The following is a 20,796-nucleotide window of genomic DNA, read 5'->3' as shown; positions in this document are numbered from 1 at the left end:
ACCCTTTGGTTCCCATTAGATTGTGGACTATTGTGTGTCACCCTTCTAGTGTAATGATGCTCCTGCACATGCTGACCTTCTTCTATACAGCTTACAACACAGAAATGTAACGCAGTACTGCAGGGATCATCAGCTAGATTCAGCCGTGGGACAATTCTTTATTAAAGGGATGGTCAGGGGGCCGGAACATAATTATAAATCATTTGTAGAATGCGGAAGAATCCCAAACAGATATAATATTTGACTTAAACATAATCATTTCAAACCTGGCTCACATTTGTATACGATCCAAAATTAAAATCATTTGCCGCTGATTTGCTGGTGTTTTTACAGTCGTATGTCCAAAAATGTAAATATCTATCTATCAAATTTTTTTGCTCAGAAAACTTGCGGTGCCAAAAAAAAAAGAAGACCCGCGAGCCGCCAGTTGGGGAACCCTGCAGTAATGAGTCTAAAAAGGTATGCTGATAAAAGGTATACCACTTTTATTTGTGCTTTAGTGTAGAATAGATTGCAAATCAATGTTACACAAAAAAACATCAAATGAGCATGTGAGGAACAAAAGTGAGGATTCTTTTTCATCTTCCCCCTAATGTGCTGCGAAGGAAGGGAGTGTGAACCGTTAACACTGTTTCACTCTATTGGGAGGGCCTACTGATGACAGCTAGGCCTTGTCTGATTGGTTAGAGCCCGGCGTGTAATAGGCTTGCCCACGGAGAAGAGCGGTGGGTGACGTCATCGGAGCTGAGAGAGGGCGTGCATCCCAAATGCCATCCTATTCCCTTTATAGTGCACTACTTTTGACAAGGGTCCATCTTTATCTCTACTGAGCAGAGGTAGAGGGGAACGCTTATCGCTCTATAAAGGAGACGTATTACTGCACTGTTTAAGGCAAGGACGAAAGGGACAAACAAGGATACGTATACCCCCCCACCCCCAATCTGTCGATGTGCCCTTGAGCAAGGCACTCAACCCTAATTTCTCCAGGGTCGCCGTTGATGGCTGACCCTGGCCGTGACCCCACTCTACGAGGGTGTTTCAGAAAGGGATATGCACACCCTTGTCTGAAATGTAAGGCATGTTTTGAACTTGTTGTACCAGTCCCGTCCATCGGAGTCAGCAGAAGGGAGATTGGACTGAACCCTTTCGCTCTCTGATGCATATGAATCAGTCCAAGATTCAGAATGCATTTATCCTTCCTGCCACCCACAACAATGTTCCCCGCAATAAGAGACAAAGGTGTGTGTGTGTGTGTGTGTGTATGTAACTCTGTATGAGCGTGTGTGTGTGTGTGTATGAGTATATATGACTGTGTATGAGTGTGTGTGAGCACGCGTGTGTATGTATGAGCGTTCATGTGTGTGTGTGTGTGTGGCTGTGCGTGAGTGTATATGAGGGTGTGTGGCTGTGCGTGAGTGTATATGAGGGTGTGTGGCTGTGAGTGTATATGAGGGTGTGTGGCTGTGAGTGTATATGAGGGTGTGTGGCTGTGAGTGTATATGAGGGTGTGTGGCTGTGTGTGTATATGAGGGTGTGTGGCTGTGTGTGTATATGAGGGTGTGTGGCTGTGTGTGTATATGAGGGTGTGTGGCTGTGTGTGTATATGAGGGTGTGTGGCTGTGTGTGTATATGAGGGTGTGTGGCTGTGTGTGTATATGAGGGTGTGTGGCTGTGTGTGTATATGAGGGTGTGTGGCTGTGTGTGTATATGAGGGTGTGTGGCTGTGTGTGTATATGAGGGTGTGTGGCTGTGAGTGTATATGAGGGTGTGTGGCTGTGAGTGTATATGAGGGTGTGTGGCTGTGAGTGTATATGAGGGTGTGTGGCTGTGAGTGTATATGAGGGTGTGTGGCTGTGAGTGTATATGAGGGTGTGTGGCTGTGAGTGTATATGAGGGTGTGTGGCTGTGAGTGTATATGAGGGTGTGTGGCTGTGAGTGTATATGAGGGTGTGTGGCTGTGAGTGTATATGAGGGTGTGTGGCTGTGAGTGTATATGAGGGTGTGTGGCTGTGAGTGTATATGAGGGTGTGTGGCTGTGAGTGTATATGAGGGTGTGTGGCTGTGTGTGTATATGAGGGTGTGTGGCTGTGTGTGTATATGAGGGTGTGTGGCTGTGAGTGTATATGAGGGTGTGTGGCTGTGAGTGTATATGAGGGTGTGTGGCTGGGTGTGTATATGAGGGTGTGTGGCTGTGTGTGTATATGAGGGTGTGTGGCTGTGTGTGTATATGAGGGTGTGTGGCTGTGTGTGTATATGAGGGTGTGTGGCTGTGTGTGTATATGAGGGTGTGTGGCTGTGTGTGTATATGAGGGTGTGTGGCTGTGTGTGTATATGAGGGTGTGTGGCTGTGTGTGTATATGAGGGTGTGTGGCTGTGTGTGTATATGAGGGTGTGTGGCTGTGTGTGTATATGAGGGTGTGTGGCTGTGTGTGTATATGAGGGTGTGTGGCTGTGTGTGTATATGAGGGTGTGTGGCTGTGTGTGTATATGAGGGTGTGTGGCTGTGAGTGTATATGAGGGTGTGTGGCTGTGTGTGTATATGAGGGTGTGTGGCTGTGAGTGTATATGAGGGTGTGTGGCTGTGTGTGTATATGAGGGTGTGTGGCTGTGAGTGTATATGAGGGTGTGTGGCTGTGTGTGTATATGAGGGTATATGAGGGTGTGTGGCTGTGAGTGTATATGAGGGTGTGTGGCTGTGTGTGTATATGAGGGTGTGTGGCTGTGAGTGTATATGAGGGTGTGTGGCTGGGTGTGTATATGAGGGTGTGTGGCTGGGTGTGTATATGAGGGTGTGTGGCTGGGTGTGTATATGAGGGTGTGTGGCTGGGTGTGTATATGAGGGTGTGTGGCTGGGTGTGTATATGAGGGTGTGTGGCTGTGTGTGTATATGAGGGTGTGTGGCTGTGTGTGTATATGAGGGTGTGTGGCTGTGTGTGTATATGAGGGTGTGTGGCTGTGTGTGTATATGAGGGTGTGTGGCTGTGTGTGTATATGAGGGTGTGTGGCTGTGTGTGTATATGAGGGTGTGTGGCTGTGTGTGTATATGAGGGTGTGTGGCTGTGTGTGTATATGAGGGTGTGTGGCTGTGTGTGTATATGAGGGTGTGTGGCTGTGAGTGTATATGAGGGTGTGTGGCTGTGTGTGTATATGAGGGTGTGTGGCTGTGAGTGTATATGAGGGTGTGTGGCTGTGTGTGTATATGAGGGTGTGTGGCTGTGTGTGTATATGAGGGTGTGTGGCTGTGTGTGTATATGAGGGTGTGTGGCTGTGAGTGTATATGAGGGTGTGTGGCTGTGTGTGTATATGAGGGTGTGTGGCTGTGAGTGTATATGAGGGTGTGTGGCTGTGTGTGTATATGAGGGTGTGTGGCTGTGAGTGTATATGAGGGTGTGTGGCTGTGTGTGTATATGAGGGTATATGAGGGTGTGTGGCTGTGAGTGTATATGAGGGTGTGTGGCTGTGTGTGTATATGAGGGTGTGTGGCTGTGTGTGTATATGAGGGTGTGTGGCTGTGAGTGTATATGAGGGTGTGTGGCTGGGTGTGTATATGAGGGTGTGTGGCTGGGTGTGTATATGAGGGTGTGTGGCTGGGTGTGTATATGAGGGTGTGTGGCTGGGTGTGTATATGAGGGTGTGTGGCTGTGTGTGTATATGAGGGTGTGTGGCTGTGTGTGTATATGAGGGTGTGTGGCTGTGTGTGTATATGAGGGTGTGTGGCTGTGTGTGTATATGAGGGTGTGTGGCTGTGTGTGTATATGAGGGTGTGTGGCTGTGTGTGTATATGAGGGTGTGTGGCTGTGTGTGTATATGAGGGTGTGTGGCTGTGTGTGTATATGAGGGTGTGTGGCTGTGTGTGTATATGAGGGTGTGTGGCTGTGTGTGTATATGAGGGTGTGTGGCTGTGTGTGTATATGAGGGTGTGTGGCTGTGTGTGTATATGAGGGTGTGTGGCTGTGAGTGTATATGAGGGTGTGTGGCTGTGTGTGTATATGAGGGTGTGTGGCTGTGTGTGTATATGAGGGTGTGTGGCTGTGAGTGTATATGAGGGTGTGTGGCTGTGAGTGTATATGAGGGTGTGTGGCTGTGAGTGTATATGAGGGTGTGTGGCTGTGAGTGTATATGAGGGTGTGTGGCTGTGAGTGTATATGAGGGTGTGTGGCTGTGTGTGTATATGAGGGTGTGTGGCTGTGTGTGTATATGAGGGTGTGTGGCTGTGTGTGTATATGAGGGTGTGTGGCTGTGAGTGTATATGAGGGTGTGTGGCTGTGAGTGTATATGAGGGTGTGTGGCTGTGTGTGTATATGAGGGTGTGTAACCTACCTGTCTCTTGTCCTCTGGGGCCTTGAGGAACAAGGCGTTAATCACAGCGATGGTGTAGGTCTGAATGTCCTGATCAGTCCTGTCATTAGATGGATAACAACAGAGAACCATGATACATGTTATAGTAGTGGTAGTGTCTACAGTAGTAATGGTAGTGACTGGTTATAGGTATAGTAGTGGTAGTGACTGGTTATAGTTATAGTAGTGGTAGTGTCTACAGTAGTAATGGTAGTGACTGGTTATAGTTATAGTAGTGGTAGTGTCTACAGTAGTAATGGTAGTGACTGGTTATAGTAGTGGTAGTGACTGGTTATAGTTATAGTAGTGGTAGTGTCTACAGTAGTAATGGTAGTGACTGGTTATAGTTATAGTAGTGGTAGTGTCTACAGTAGTAATGGTAGTGACTGGTTATAGGTATAGTAGTGGTAGTGACTGGTTATAGTTATAGTAGTGGTAGTGTCTACAGTAGTAATGGTAGTGACTGGTTATAGTTATAGTAGTGGTAGTGTCTACAGTAGTAATGGTAGTGACTGGTTATAGTAGTGGTAGTGACTGGTTATAGTTATAGTAGTGGTAGTGTCTACAGTAGTAATGGTAGTGACTGGTTATAGTTATAGTAGTGGTAGTGTCTACAGTAGTAATGGTAGTGACTGGTTATAGGTATAGTAGTGGTAGTGACTGGTTATAGTTATAGTAGTGGTAGTGTCTACAGTAGTAATGGTAGTGACTGGTTATAGTTATAGTAGTGGTATTGTCTACAGTAGTTGTGTAGACGTGGTCAGTAGTTGTGTAGACGTGGTCAGTAGTTGTGTGGATGTGGCCAGTAGTTGTGGGGATGTGGTCAGTAGTTGTGGGGATGTGGTCAGTAGTTGTGGTCTGTAGTTGTGTGGGTGTGGTCAGTAGTTTTGGCCAGTTGTTGTGTGGGTGTGGTCAGTAGTTGTGTGGATGTGGTCAGTAGCTGTGTGGGTGTGGTCAGCAGTTGTGGTCAGTAGTTGTGTGGGTGTGGTCAGTAGTTGTGTGGGTGTGGTCAGTAGTTGTGGTCTGTAGTTGTGTGGATGTGGTCAGTAGTTGTGTGAATGTGGTCAGTAGGTGTGGTCAGTAGTTGTGTGGATGTGGTCAGCAGTTGTGGTCAGTAGCTGTGTGGGTGTGGTCAGTAGTTGTGTGGATGTGGTCAGTAGCTGTGTGGATGTGGTCAGTAGTTGTGTGGATGTGGTCAGTAGCTGTGTGGGTGTGGTCAGTAGTTGTGTGGGTGTGGTCAGTAGCTGTGTGGGTGTGGTCAGTAGCTGTGTGGGTGTGGTCAGTAGCTGTGTGGGTGTGGTCAGTAGCTGTGTGGGTGTGGTCAGTAGTTGTGTGGATGTGGTCAGTAGCTGTGTGGGTGTGGTCAGTAGTTGTGTGGATGTGGTCAGTAGCTGTGTGGGTGTGGTCAGTAGTTGTGTGGGTGTGGTCAGTAGTTGTGTGGATGTGGTCAGTAGCTGTGTGGATGTGGTCAGCAGTTGTGGTCAGTAGTTGTGGTCAGTAGTTGTGTGGATGTGGTCAGTTGTTGTGTGGGTGTGGTCAGTAGTTGTGTGGGTGTGGTCAGTAGTTGTGTGGATGTGGTCAGTAGTTGTGTGGGTGTGGTCAGTTGTTGTGTGGGTGTGGTCAGTAGTTGTGTGCATGTGGTCAGTTGTTGTGTGGGTGTGGTCAGCATTTGTGGTCAGTAGCTGTGTGGATGTGGTCAGTAGTTGTGGGGATGTGGTCAGTAGTTGTGGGGATGTGGTCAGTAGTTGTGGTCAGTAGTTGTGGGGATGTGGTCAGTAGTTGTGGGGATGTGGTCAGCAGTTGTGGGGATGTGGTCAGTAGTTGTGGTCAGTAGTTGTGGGGATGTGGTCAGTAGTTGTGGGGATGTGGTCAGCAGTTGTGGTCAGTAGTTGTGGGGATGTGGTCAGTAGTTGTGGGGATGTGGTCAGTAGTTGTGGGGATGTGGTCAGTAGTTGTGGGGATGTGGTCAGTAGTTGTGGGGATGTGGTCAGTAGTTGTGGGGATGTGGTCAGTAGTTGTGGGGATGTGGTCAGTAGTTGTGGGGATGTGGTCAGTAGTTGTGGGGATGTGGTCAGTAGTTGTGGGGATGTGGTCAGTAGTTGTGGTCAGTAGTTGTGGGGATGTGGTCAGTAGTTGTGGGGATGTGGTCAGTAGTTGTGGTCAGTAGTTGTGGGGATGTGGTCAGTAGTTGTGGTCAGTAGTTGTGGGGATGTGGTCAGCAGTTGTGGTCAGTAGTTGTGTGGATGTGGTCAGTAGTTGTGGGGATGTGGTCAGCAGTTGTGGTCAGTAGTTGTGGGGATGTGGTCAGTAGTTGTGGGGATGTGGTCAGCAGTTGTGGTCAGTAGTTGTGGGGATGTGGTCAGTAGTTGTGGGGATGTGGTCAGTAGTTGTGGGGATGTGGTCAGTAGTTGTGGTCAGTAGTTGTGGGGATGTGGTCAGTAGTTGTGGGGATGTGGTCAGTAGTTATGTGGAGGTGGTCAGTAGTTGTGGGGATGTGGTCAGTAGTTGTGGTCAGTAGTTGTGGGGATGTGGTCAGTAGTTGTGGGGATGTGGTCAGTAGTTATGTGGATGTGGTCAGTAGTTGTGGGGATGTGGTCAGTAGTTGTGGTCAGTAGTTGTGGGGATGTGGTCAGTAGTTGTGGGGATGTGGTCAGTAGTTATGTGGAGGTGGTCAGTAGTTGTGGTCAGTAGTTGTGTGGATGTGGTCAGTAGTTGTGTGGCTACTCAGCCATGTCGGTACTAATCACACCGGGCTGAACCTATTATACACTACACGTACAGGGATATAGGATGAATCCCAAATACCACCCTATTCCCTATGGGTCCTGGTCCAAGTACTATAAAAGGGAAACAGGTTTCATTTGGGACACATACACTTGATCTATCTGCCATGTTTCTCAATGTATTACTTTCCTGTTCTTTCTGTTACAGTACATCCCAATAATGGACACTAGAGAGTTCATTAGATCAATAGAGATATATCAAGCGTCTTAGAGTAGGTGTGCTGACCTGGGATCAGTTTGGCCTTTTCGATCATAAGGAAAAAGCTTATATGGACAGGGGGGACCTGATATTAGTTTAGCACTCCTACTCTGAGACACTTGATACATATGGCCCCAAATCTATTTTGTCAAATCTTCCTATAGGTTAAAGAGTGTTTCACGGTAATCTGCAATTAGGGATAATTTATAATCTCAGGCATAAAATAATGCAGTTGACCGTGTGGCTCTCACTCACCCCTGCAGATGGGGTATAAGCTGTCCGATGGTGATCTCTTGCGCCACCTTCTGGTAGAGGTCCTGACTGTTGAGCACCATGGACTCCAGGATGGCCAGGGACCGCTGCAGCACAGCCGTGTCCATGGCTGACTTGTTCACATAACCTGCAATCTGCAATAGAGAAGTGTTAGTAACTGACTAGAAGACACATAAAAATAAACAATAAGAGTCACATGGGGATTGTTATTCAGAGACTACATGGGCTCTATTTCAGAAGTATTTATTCAGAGACTACATGGGCTCTATTTCAGAAGTATTTATTCAGAGACTACATGGGATCTATTTCAGAAGTATTTATTCAGAGACTACATGGGATCTATTTCAGAGGTATTTAAAAAAAGTTTACAAAAACTTTAATATCATATCATTCCTGTGTATGGTATTACAAACATGTAATACCATACAAACAGTTTATAACATGCTTAATAGATGTTATAAACTGTTTGAGAGCAGACACCTTTCTAATTCATATTTTTCAGTTTGTTCATTCACATGATCCGCAATTCAACAGGACTTAGTTTGTTTGTGCACCTTCTTTCTCATTTAGCACATGGTTTTTACACATGATCTATAATACAACTTGATACTGGTTTGTTGGGGTACCTTCTTGATGAAGACGGCAGAAGAGCACACATACACAGCCCCGTCCACCACATAGCCCCGCCCACCACACACACTTAATGAGCAGGCACCTTCTTGATGAAAGCGACAGAGAAGGTATCCCAGGAGACGATGCCGTGGTCCATGAGCTCCACAAACGCTGTCAGCGTGAACGACAACAAGTCGCCGAAACTGAAACACAACAACAACAGCCAATAGAAACGTCTCTGCCACTGGTGCTGCCACGCGTATAGCTAAGCAGCCAAAAGCCTTGGTCTCAGGGAGAGCGGAGGAGAGGACAGGGTGAAGCCACAGCCAGGTATGCTGAGGGCACAGAAATGCGAGAGGAGAGGACGACGACTGCGGCCCCCGATGGGTCAGACGGATGACTCAGTCCTCCATGAACAACAGGAGGCGTCAGAGAGCCAGTAGGAGCCAGGCAGCACAGGGGAGCAGAGCCACGTAGCTGGAGAGCATTCATTCATGAATCATTCCCATGCAGTTACTAGTAGATAGTTATTAGTAGAGGCTAGAGTTGTCATCAAAGGAGGACCAAGCAGCATTATTTCCTGGAAGATTTTTATCCAATGGTCTGAAAGCAAAGTGTTTCAATTTGTTATATGTTGAATCACCAACAGAAGTTCACAGGAAAAACAGCCTACATAAATCTCATAGAAAAATACAACTGAGATATATATATATATATAATATTTGGAAAATACAAATAAATGAAGATTATATAAATGAATTGCTGTTTTTGATATTTTCAGAAATTCTTAACTGTGTGATTAATCATGACAAAAACCTGAAATACTGTTTAAATCAAAACTGAAGCACACCTCTAGATATCATGTGGGAAATTTTGTAAAATATTGCCCCCTGCAGTCAGATATTAATAGTGCTTCATATTTAATCAAGTTGGCCAATAGTCTCCAATGCGCGACGTGAAAGTAATCTTTAATATTCAAAAAAACAACATGCCATATGTACTTTTTAAGTACAAACACATTTCATAAACATAATTTTAAAAAATCAAAAAAATATGTATATATGTAAAGAAATTCTACATGATAAATAATATAAAGTTCGTATAAACAAAACCCATTCTAACAAAGATTTGGCTAATAACACCAATTAGACCAATTACCAATTACAGGCTTAGCAACATACAGTTAATTCCTATACACATTTGGTCAATCACAGACAACATTATGGCTCACATCTCAAGAAACATTCAGTAGTAATACTTGATTAATGAGTAGTAGTTAGTCCACAGTCGGACTGGGGTGAGTAAGCGTTTGCACATGGCAGTGGGAAGTTACTTGATGTATGATTTTTTTTTTTTTTATTTTTTATTTTTATTTTACCGTTATTTTACCAGGTAAGTTGACTGAGAACACATTCTCATTTGCAGCAACGACCTGGGGAATAGTTACAGGGGAGAGGAGGGGGATGAATGAGCCAATTGTAAACTGGGGATTATTAGGTGACCATGATGGTTTGAGGGCTAGATTGGGAATTTAGCCAGGACACCGGGGTTAACACCCCTACTCTTACGATAAGTGCCATGGGATCTTTAATGACCTCAGAGAGTCAGGACACCCGTTTAACGTCCCATCCGAAAGACGGCACCCTACACAATGATCATGTAAATATAAGTACATGATTCTACTAAAATGATTCTAGGTCGTCATTGTAAATAAGAATTTGTTCTTAACGGACTTGCCTTGTTAAATAAAGGTTCATTAAAAAGAAATACAATTCTAATGCTATAGACCTGTAACATTCTAAAAAAAGTTGACTCATTTAAGATGTAAGAACGACATGTTGACAAGACCAAAGAATGTAACCCTACAGAAAGATGTCTTTACACTACAGGGTGAGGACAGTGAACTGCAGAATATTCATATGAATAGGGTGTAAAGGACTGCCCAATTAACATCTCTAACAACCCACCACCACCACCTACAATTAAAGTTCCAATCAAATGGGGTGTATTCATTGGGGCAAACTGTAGCAAAACGTTTTGCGATTTAAAAAGGTTTTGGAACTAAAACAAGTGTTTCTAATTGTTTCTAAAAGTTCAGGTAGGTCCCTCCCCGTTTCAGCCTGTTTAGCTTCCGTTTGGTTACTAGTGAATACACCCTCTAACATAATTTTCTAAGTTTAGAACCAAGAAACCAAGAAGAATCTCGGAATTTGCTCTGTGAGTTTCCTTATGAATCGTTGTCATGGTGCTCTTCAAAACAACGTCCCACGTGAAACAAGAGTATGCGTTTAGTTCCCTTTGAACGTCAACCAATCGCCCAATACCTCATGCAAAAATGTGAGAACAATGCTGATTCGGTTACATGGTACACAGAGGATGAGTCTCAAATATCAACCTATTCCCTATATAGGGCCTGGGCCCTGGTCAAAAGTAGTGCACTATGTAGGGAATAGGGTGCCATTTGGGATGTAGACAGAAATAAACAATACAAACAAGTTTGATTTCAAGTTGAAAGCCAGCGATGGCAGCCATGTTGTTTCCCATCAGTTTAATAGAGTTTTGATTCATGCAGACTCAGTTGCCGGGTAGATTAGAGGGAAGAGTACAAAGCCAGTCAGGGTAGTTATCTGACTGGGGAGGGGAAGGGAAAGGGAGGGCTTACCATGGCTTCATTATCTTCTGTAGTTTCTGATAGCGTCTGCAAAGATTTAAGAAACTTTGGCATCAGAGGAGAACAATGACCACGGAAGAAGGGGCTCAAGTCATAGTAGACAGATGGAGGTTATGGTTAGACAATAGACACATTGCCCAGGTGTGTTTGTGTGTGTCCGGTCTGTCACTGTAGCTTCTTTCTGATAAGACCAGAACAGGGGGCTGAATGGGATTTTCACAATGAATAAGGTCGCATGGACAGGAGAATCCTGATCCTAGACCAGCAGTCCTACTCTGAGATGCTTCATACATATGGCCCCAGAGCCCAGACACATGGAGGTTGGAGATAAACAGGACGTGAACAGAGTTTCACAGTGACAACTCAAATGTAGATCACAACACAAGGCTGACTTGCTACAGTAACATGTGATACAATACAGGGAACAACACATTTGGCCAAACATAATTACACTGAGACCAAAGCCATAAAGATATACAGGGCTCTGGTTAACACAGGGGAATGGGTAGAGGTAAGATGGTGATAGAAGTGGAGGAGGATATTTGACCAAATAAACACACTCAAATAACACACACAGAGAGATAGACACACAAAGCATGCAAAACCGAAGTATGGTTTGGGAAGCAGTTGGAGTCTGAGTCTAAGAAAGACAAACAAGACAGAGACAGACAGAGACAGACAGACAGACAGACAGACAGACAGACACACGCCAGACAGACAGACACACACGCCAGACAGACAGACAGACAGACACACACGCCAGACAGACAGACAGACAGACACACACACACGCCAGACAGACAGACAGACAGACACACACACGCCAGACAGACAGACAGACACACACACGCCAGACAGACAGACAGACACACACACGCCAGACAGACAGACAGACAGACACACGCCAGACAGACAGACAGACACACACACGCCAGACAGACAGACAGACAGACAGACACACACACGCCAGACAGACAGACAGACAGACAGACAGAGACAGACAGACACACACACGCCAGACAGACAGAGACAGACAGACACACACGCCAGACAGACAGACACACACGCCAGACAGACAGACAGACAGACAGACAGACAGACAGACAGAGACACGCCAGACAGACACACACGCCAGACAGACACACACGCCAGACAGACACACACGCCAGACAGCCAGACAGCCAGACAGCCAGAGAGACAGAGACAGAGACAGACACACACAACAGGCTTTGCTTGCAAAGATGGCAACAAACTGACCAAAAATGGCCAACAATAAATTTAAACAACAAAAAGACAAAGTAAATCTCATGCGAGTAAATCTCATGATAGACCTTAACATCATCTTGTTTTGTAACAAACCAGTAAGCTTGCTACTAAATTAACATTTCCCAGGGATCCAAAATGTTCGCCAGTTGATGTTGGTTCTACTGAACATTCTCAGCAGTTCAGGAATGTATCGGCTATGTTACTACACCAATAGGGGGCGCAAAACCGCTTTCAATCACTGATAGAGTATCCCACATGAATACAGCATGTAGTCATGCCCCAGACTGGGATATTAGAAAGTACTGCTCCCTGGTGTCTCTTCTTGCTAAGCGTGTGAATGATCATATTACACTAGTCGGTCAGCAGGATTGTAGATGATACACACACACGCCTGCACATTCAAACTCCGGGGCTACGCTCTGTTGACGCAGGAGGAATCTACACAACACATATTTCAAGAAAGAGGCCTGAGGTGGCAGTATGCATCATGGGGGAATTAAGTGGGCAGCACTGCTTATAAGAGCAGGAAAGAGGTCAGATTATTAATAGAGAAATGAATATGCATTATGAACATTTAAATCAAGATCACAAAATAAATAATTTTGTTTAAAAAAATGGCACAATCAATCCATACAGTAAAGGGAGACATGTATGTCAACACTACTATGGGCCCTGGTCTAAAGTAGTGTAATATATTAGGGAATAGGGTGTTGCTTGGGAGGCACACATTCTAAATGTAACTGTGGTGGGTCTTCACCTCCCCTGTACAAGAATGGAAGGTACTTATTGTAGAGGGGAGATACACTAACAGAATGGAAGGTTCTAGTTCTTATTGTAGAGGGGAGATACACTAACAGAATGGAAGGTTCTAGTTCTTATTGTAGAGGGGAGATACACTAACAGAATGGAAGGTTCTAGTTCTTATTGTAGAGGGGAGATACACTAACAGAATGGAAGGTTCTAGTTCTTATTGTAAAGGGGAGATACACTAACAGAATGGAAGGTTCTAGTTCTTATTGTAAAGGGGAGATACACTAACAGAATGGAAGGTTCTAGTTCTTATTGTAGAGGGGAGATACACTAACAGAATGGAAGGTTCTAGTTCTTATTGTAGAGGGGAGATACACTAACAGAATGGAAGGTTCTAGTTCTTATTGTAGAGGGGAGATACACTATAAGTAATTCCAAGTGTCAGAGTTAGATGAGTTCAGCTGTGCTCTCCAGTCAGAGAGTGTGTGTGTTTGGTCTATCAGAGAGAGAGTGTGTGTGTTTGGTCTATCAGAGAGAGAGTGTGTGTGTTTGGTCTATCAGAGAGAGAGTGTGTGTGTGTTTGGTCTATCAGAGAGAGAGTGTGTGTGTTTGGTCTATCAGAGAGAGAGTGTGTGTGTGTTTGGTCTATCAGAGAGAGAGTGTGTGTGTTTGGTCTATCAGAGAGAGAGTGTGTGTGTGTTTGGTCTATCAGAGAGAGAGTGTGTGTGTTTGGTCTATCAGAGAGAGAGTGTGTGTGTTTGGTCTATCAGAGAGAGAGTGTGTGTGTTTGGTCTATCAGAGAGAATGTGTGTCTGTTTGGTCTATCAGAGAGAATGTGTGTGTGTTTGGTCTATCAGAGAGAGAGTGTGTGTTTGGTCTATCAGAGAGAGAGTGTGTGTTTGGTCTATCAGAGAGAGAGTGTGTGTTTGGTCTATCAGAGAGAGAGTGTGTGTTTGGTCTATCAGAGAGAGAGTGTGTGTTTGGTCTATCAGAGAGAGAGTGTGTGTGTTTGGTCTATCAGAGAGAGAGTGTGTGTGTTTGGTCTATCAGAGAGAGAGTGTGTGTGTTTGGTCTATCAGAGAGAGTGTGTGTGTTTGGTCTATCAGAGAGAGAGTGTGTGTTTGGTCTATCAGAGAGAGTGTGTGTGTTTGGTCTATCAGAGAGAGTGTGTTTGTATCACGGCTGACCTTGCATGGTGATGGTGAAGCCCTTTGCATGTGAGCTGCTACTGACTGGGAAGTCTCTCTGGGCTGGGGAGGCTTAATGAGGATGTCATGTAGCAGAACGCATATGTGTGTGTGTGTGTGTGTGTGTGTGTGTGTGTGTGTGTGTGTGTGTGTGTGTGTGTGTGTGTGTGTGTGTGTGTGTGTGTATATGTTTCAGACCACTGACGCCCTCTCAGCCAGTAAACGCTGTGTCCAGAGCCCCGGGCTAGCCTTTAATGAGGGTCTGCTGGGAAAGACAAGCATTTGGTTGGATTCAGGGCTGTTCAGTACAGTACAGTGCAAACAGCTATGGGTGACTGGAGACGGCTGACTATGTGTGATTGAATGGGGGGGGGGGGGTGTACGTGTGTGAGAAAGAGAGGGTGTGTGTGTGTCTTGCTTTGGCTGTGTGAGTCTCCAATGTGTGTTTTGACTCTGCAATCACACAGCATGACCCTGGCTCTCCTCTCCCTCCCCTCTCCCTCCCTGGCTCTCCTCTCCCTCCCTGGCTCTCCTCTCCCTCCCTGGCTCTCCTCTCCCTCCCTGGCTCTCCTCTCCCTCCCTGGCTCTCCTCTCCCTCCCTGGCTCTCCTCTCCCTCCCTGGCTCTCTGGGTTTCTGTCAGTGGGACTGTGAGCTCAAACTGCCCCCTTCCCCTCCTCTCCCTCCCTCCCTCCCTCCTCTCCCCCTGCCTCCTCTCCCCCTGCCTCCTCTCCCCATTGGGTTCCAGTCAACATCACGGTGGAGAAACTCCACCTCAGCAAAACGCCACTTCCTACCCTCGCCGTAACCTTCTGCTGAGACAGAGACCGCTTCCAAAATGGCACCCTATTACCTACAGTACTTTTGCCCTGAACCCTATTGGCCCTGCATCAAAAGTAGTGTACTATATAGGGAATATGATGCCATCTGGGACACAGACAGCTTACCAGGCCCAAAGCCCAGTGAGTCAAGCAGGCAGACCACCATTTAACAGAACACTGCTTGGGAATGAGGTGGGGCTGCCGGGAAAGACAGAATAAAAGAAGGGAAAGGAAAGGAGGAGAGAGGAAGTACGTACTCTGTGCCGCTCTCCACCATCTGTGTGAGCAGTGAGATGCCGTCCAGGTTGATGAACTCCTGGGCGAAGGTGACGTCTCTGGAAGAGTTGGCCAGGTCCTTCAGAGCCTCCAGCTTGGCATCCATACTGGATGACTGGATCCTCTCGTGGAGCTGGGCCGCTGTCTGAGACTGGAGGGGAGGGGGAGACACCCGGGGAGAGGGCAGAGACAGGGGTTATACACCGGATATACACTGAGTGTACAAAACACTAAGAACACCTGCTCTATCCATGACAGACTGACCAGGTGATTCCAGGTAAAACTACGATCCCTTATTGGATGTCCCTTCAATCAGTGTAGACAAAGGGGAGGAGACAGGTTAAAGAAGGAATTTTAAGCCTCGAGACAATTGAGACATGGATTGTGTATGTGTGCCATTCAGAGGGTGAATGGACACGATAAAATATTTAAGTGCCTTTGAACGGGGTATGGTAGGAGATGCCAGGTGCAACGGTTGTGTCAAGAACTGCAACACAGCTGGGTTTTTTACACTCAACAGTTTCCTGTGTGTATCAAGAATGGTCCACCACCCAAAGGACATCCAGCCAACTTGACACAACTGTAGGAAACATGGGCCAGCATCCCTTTCGACACCCTGTTGAGTCCATGCCCTGACAAATTGAGTCTGTTCTGAGGTCAAAAGGGGGCAGGGGGGTGGTTTGGGGTGCAACTCAATATTAGGAAGGTGTTCTTAATATTTTGTACACTCAGTGTACGTACGTATGTGTATATGGGCACATACATACTGTGCTGACAGTGAAATTATACAATGACTATGAGGTTAAAGTGCAGACTGTCAACTTTAATTTGAGGGTATTTTCAATCATATCAGGTGAACTGTTTAGAAATTACATAACTTTTTGTACATAGTCCCCCACATTTTAGGGGACCAAAAGTATTGGGTTAAATTCACTTATGTGTATTAAAGTAGTCAAAAGTTTAGTATTTGGTCCCTTATTCCTAGCACGCAATGATTACATCAAGCTTGTGACTCCTCAAACTTGTACGCATTTGCAGTTTGTTCTGGTTGAGTTTCAGATTATTTTGTGGCCAAATAATGAATCCAGCAAATAAATCCAACAAATATGTAGAGTCACAAGCTTAATGTAGTCATTGCATGCTATGAGTAGAGAGCCAAAACAAACAAATGCGTCACTGTCCCAAAACTTTTGGAGCTCACCGTATCGAGTCAGGGGTAATAGAAAAGACAGCTGTCTGAGACTGGCGTCAAAAGGTTGCTCTACCTCCCCCCTGTTTGTGCCACTCCTTGTCATGCCAAACATGATGACACAAACAAACTAGTACCCAGGCTAGTCAAAAGGAGAGAGAAAATAGTGCCCACTCACTCTGCCCGGAGTAGGTGAAAACGTGCTTTGGTGATGAAATTTCACCTCCTTATTTTACATTTACCAAGGCAAATATGATTCTTCATGTTCTGAATCGTTTCGTGGGGTCTTTCTCTAAAATATCATTAACATCATAACCAAAAAGTTGGATTTCGTAACCTAATACAGCTGATAATAAGCACTGAGCTCTGACGGAGCGGTGCTGCTTTATCCCAGCAACGTTTGAGGAGTTTACATGCTGCGGTAGTCGTTTGAGGAGTTTACATGCTGCGGTAGTCGTTTGAGGAGTTTACACGTAGCGGTAGTCGTTTGAGGAGTTTACATGCTGCGGTAGTCGTTTGAGGAGTTTACATGTTGCGGTAGTCGTTTGAGGAGTTTACATGTTGCGGTAGTCGTTTGAGGAGTTTACACGTCGCGGTAGTCGTTTGAGGAGTTTACACGTAGCGGTAGTCGTTTGAGGAGTTTACATGTTGCGGTAGTCGCTTGAGGAGTTTACACGTCGCGGTAGTCGCTTGAGGAGTTTACACGTCGCGGTAGTCGTTTGAGGAGTTTACACGTCGCGGTAGTCGTTTGAGGAGTTTACACGTCGCGGTAGTCGTTTGAGGAGTTTACACGTCGCGGTAGTCGTTTGAGGAGTTTACACGTCGCGGTAGTCGCTTGAGGAGTTTACACGTCGCGGTAGTCGTTTGAGGAGTTTACACGTCGCGGTAGTCGTTTGAGGAGTTTACACGTCGCGGGAGTCGCTTGAGGAGTTTACACGTCGCGGTAGTCGCTTGAGGAGTTTACACGTCGCGGTAGTCGTTTGAGGAGTTTACACGTCGCGGTAGTCGTTTGAGGAGTTTACATGCTGCGGTAGTCGTTTGAGGAGTTTACATGCTGCGGTAGTCGTTTGAGGAGTTTACATGCTGCGGTAGTCGTTTGAGGAGTTTACATGCTGCGGTAGTCGTTTGAGGAGTTTACATGTTGCGGTAGTCGTTTGAGGAGTTTACATGTTGCGGTAGTCGCTTGAGGAGTTTACATGCTGCGGTAGTCGCTTGAGGAGTTTACATGTTGCGGTAGTCGTTTGAGGAGTTTACATGTTGCGGTAGTCGTTTGAGGAGTTTACATGTTGCGGTAGTCGTTTGAGGAGTTTACATGTTGCGGTAGTCGCTTGAGGAGTTTACATGCTGCGGTAGTCGCTTGAGGAGTTTACATGTTGCGGTAGTCGTTTGAGGAGTTTACATGCTGCGGTAGTCGTTTGAGGAGTTTACATGTTGCGGTAGTCGCTTGAGGAGTTTACATGCTGCGGTAGTCGCTTGAGGAGTTTACATGTTGCGGTAGTCGCTTGAGGAGTTTACATGCTGCGGTAGTCATCTGCAAAGTTGTTTTAGGGGGTCACGTTTCACAGAGCTTGTTTTTGTTTGAAATCTTGAAAATGAAGAGGAATTTCATATGAATATGAAAAGTGTATACTAAAATATGAAATGTCTCAAAATCTATATCTATCTTACCTCTATATTGTTTTATATCCTGTGGATTCAAGAAGAAAGATGACCAGTTCAATGGTGAACCTGTCAGTTAGCCTTAATTCTCGCACAGCATCCAAACTAGCTGACGCTATTTTCCTGATTTTTTACCACTTTTTTCAGGCCTCCATTGATTTAGTCACCCCAATTCTTGCCATCCTACAAGGGTAAAAACGAATTGGTCAAAGGATGCGTTTTGATTGGACAACCTATAGAGTACAGTCTGGGCCTGGTAGCAGGGGGAAAGAGCGAGAGAGAGAGAGAGAGCGAGAGAGAGAGAGTGGGAACGCACGTGTGAGAGAGAGAGAGGGGGGGGAGAGCAGGGTTACATAGGATCTTTGCAATGCAGAACATTCACAATAAGTAGTTTATTTGAGGAGGTTTAAAAAGGCTTCTGAAGTTTGTAATTTCAATTTTGAAATTTCATATTTGATTTTCCCTTACGAAAAATGTACCAACCCCCACAAACAAGTACATTAATTATAATCCACATAATAGTTCATATTTCCTGTTGCTGCAGGGTTATTTTCCTGCTGTAGCAAACTGGCTCAAAGAAAGATCCTACATCTATATACAGTTGTTGAGGTCTTGTGTGGATGGTGCTGCTAATCTATTATACAGTATGTATGCTAAATCAGGGCTTCTCCTTTTACAGTCACTGTCATTAGCTTGGACTGTTATTGGCTTCAAGGGAGAAGCCAGGCCAGAACAAGAATGCAGAGAAGGTGAAAACAAAAGATATCTATCTAACCCTCAGAGTATACTGGAGCAGACGTTTCTGCATGGGCCCGTCTCCAGTCAATTTCCCCCTAACAGCAGACACTTTTCCAGGCCTCTCACCCTCTCTATCTATCCGAGGGATTAGAGGAAGAAGACAGGAGGGAGGCGGAGACAGGCGAGATTAAGATGTCATGATAGGGATGGCAGACACTCTCAGTCAAAATGCTCAGTATCTAACAACATCTTCATGTTACGAACAGGAAGGCAGGATGGCCGCGTAAGTTGAATGAGTCATTTAACTTAACCATAAAATGTGTCTTTCCACTTAACCCTGCAATTCCCATTTACTCTGAAATGTGAGTTTCAACTTCACTGTTAAATGGAGAAAAGGTTAAAAATATCAAAAGAAGATTTAGCCTTATAACATGAAACTATTGGAGCTCAAAGACTCGTCCTCTTTCATTATGTTTTAGGACCACTTGATGAGTACATAACCAAAACTTACAGGAGATGTTGTTAGTCGCAGTATCGAACCATTCTTTATGTCATTGCGATTCTGCGGTGACAAGAAAAGGGACAAGTTTGAGGTGTGATTTCAAACTTAACATACAATACACAAAGTTTTTCTGTTGAGTTGGAACATTAAAATCAATATGCATATTATCATTGTTTAGTCCAATATGACAGAGATAACAAGAAAGTAGATGCCAACCTTTTCTGTGATGTAGAAATTAGTGGAATCGGCATTTTGCAGAGCAAAGTTTTCGTGGTTCCCTAAAGACCATCTGAAAGCGAAAATGTAAAACAAAATACTTTTGAACTTTGAATTGAAAGAACACTGCATCTCTCAACGACAGAGAAACACTCAGACCCAAGAGCCTTTTTATTTAAACGCAGCACAGAAATGCATAACTATTAGCATTTCTATCAAGGTTATGAGAGACAGACAGAGAGAGAGAAAGAAACATTTCCTTACCCTTCGCACACTTCTTTTATAATGGCCGAGAGGGGCTTTTTCTGAGAAAAGAAGAATGAGTAATCAGAAACAACAGTTCATCCTCATTAGAACACAAGGACCTTTAAGGACAGCTACTTCAAACGGAAGTGGGGGAACATTAACTCTATAGGAGAAGGATACAGTAGAACTACACTGCTCAGGAACAACTACTTTATATAACATTAAAGGAGATTCAGATAGAACCAGAGAGGATTCTTCAGAGAACATTTTAACTTGCCTGGTCCCAGATCTGTTTGTGCGGTCTTTCCAAATCCTATGTTCATTGTCACGCCAGTTGGCAAGATGGCAACAACAGATCTGGGACCAGTCTATGTTTATAACATCATGCGGGGTGGAGTGGTATAGCTTTAGTGGTCAGTGGTTAAGGATTTGGACAGCCAGGGCTAAGAAGTCCCAAACGGCACCCCTTTCCCTACATAGTGGACTACTTTTGACCAGGGCCTATAGGGCTTTAGTCAAAAGTAGTGCACTATGTAGGGAATAGGGTTCTGTTTGGGGTGCACATCATATGTTCTGCTGTTGAATCAACAACCATCTGCACATCATTATAGTTCCATAACAGATTTCAAATGGTATTGTGTACAGCTATAAAGTCTCTCTCCAGACAGAGGGAACAAGGGAGGGAATGGTGTTGTATGTTTTGGAACGACAGCCAGTATTAACTCTCTCTACTGCAGTGTTCCCCAGTCCTCTGAGAGTGTACTGCAGGGAAGAGGGGCCACTCTGTAACACACACACCCCTCTTCTATCCCTATCCCCCTATACCTCCCTCTCTCACCCCCCTCCCTCTCTCTACCTCCCCCCTCCCTCTCTCTACCTCCCCCCTCCCTCTCTCTACCTCCCCCCTCCCTCTCTCTACCTCCCCCCTATCCCCCCCTCTCTCCACCCTCCCTCCCTCTCACTCAACCTCCTCCCTCTCACTCTCCCCTACCCCCCCTCTGCCCCTCTCTCTACCTCCCCCAACCTTGCTACCTTCTCCCCTCTCTCTCTCCCTCTCTCTACCTCGCTACCT

General features: G+C 45.4%; 1 protein-coding gene across 6 annotated transcripts in view; it reads right to left on the bottom strand.

Annotated features, from left to right (window-relative positions):
* Positions 1–20,796, bottom strand: part of LOC129830820 (engulfment and cell motility protein 1) — a 231,173-nt gene that overhangs the window by 100,562 nt on the left and 109,815 nt on the right. For 4 of the 6 annotated variants that reach the window (XM_055893574.1, XM_055893572.1, XM_055893576.1 and 1 more), the window contains 8 exons: positions 19,743–19,783; positions 19,479–19,551; positions 19,272–19,322; positions 15,156–15,325; positions 10,868–10,903; positions 8,309–8,408; positions 7,576–7,727; positions 4,321–4,399 (listed from right to left, as the gene is read on the bottom strand). In XM_055893574.1, the coding sequence (XP_055749549.1) occupies positions 4,321–4,399; positions 7,576–7,727; positions 8,309–8,408; positions 10,868–10,903; positions 15,156–15,325; positions 19,272–19,322; positions 19,479–19,551; positions 19,743–19,783 (702 nt within the window). The remainder of the gene's footprint in view (positions 1–4,320; positions 4,400–7,575; positions 7,728–8,308; positions 8,409–10,867; positions 10,904–15,155; positions 15,326–19,271; positions 19,323–19,478; positions 19,552–19,742; positions 19,784–20,796) is intronic. The other 2 variants (XM_055893575.1, XM_055893579.1) reach the window with 1 other exon arrangement.

The sequence above is a fragment of the Salvelinus fontinalis genome, chromosome 32 (genome assembly GCF_029448725.1).
Source record: "Salvelinus fontinalis isolate EN_2023a chromosome 32, ASM2944872v1, whole genome shotgun sequence".
Lineage (NCBI taxonomy): Eukaryota > Metazoa > Chordata > Actinopteri > Salmoniformes > Salmonidae > Salvelinus > Salvelinus fontinalis.
This window is presented reverse-complemented; position numbering and strand designations above follow the sequence as displayed.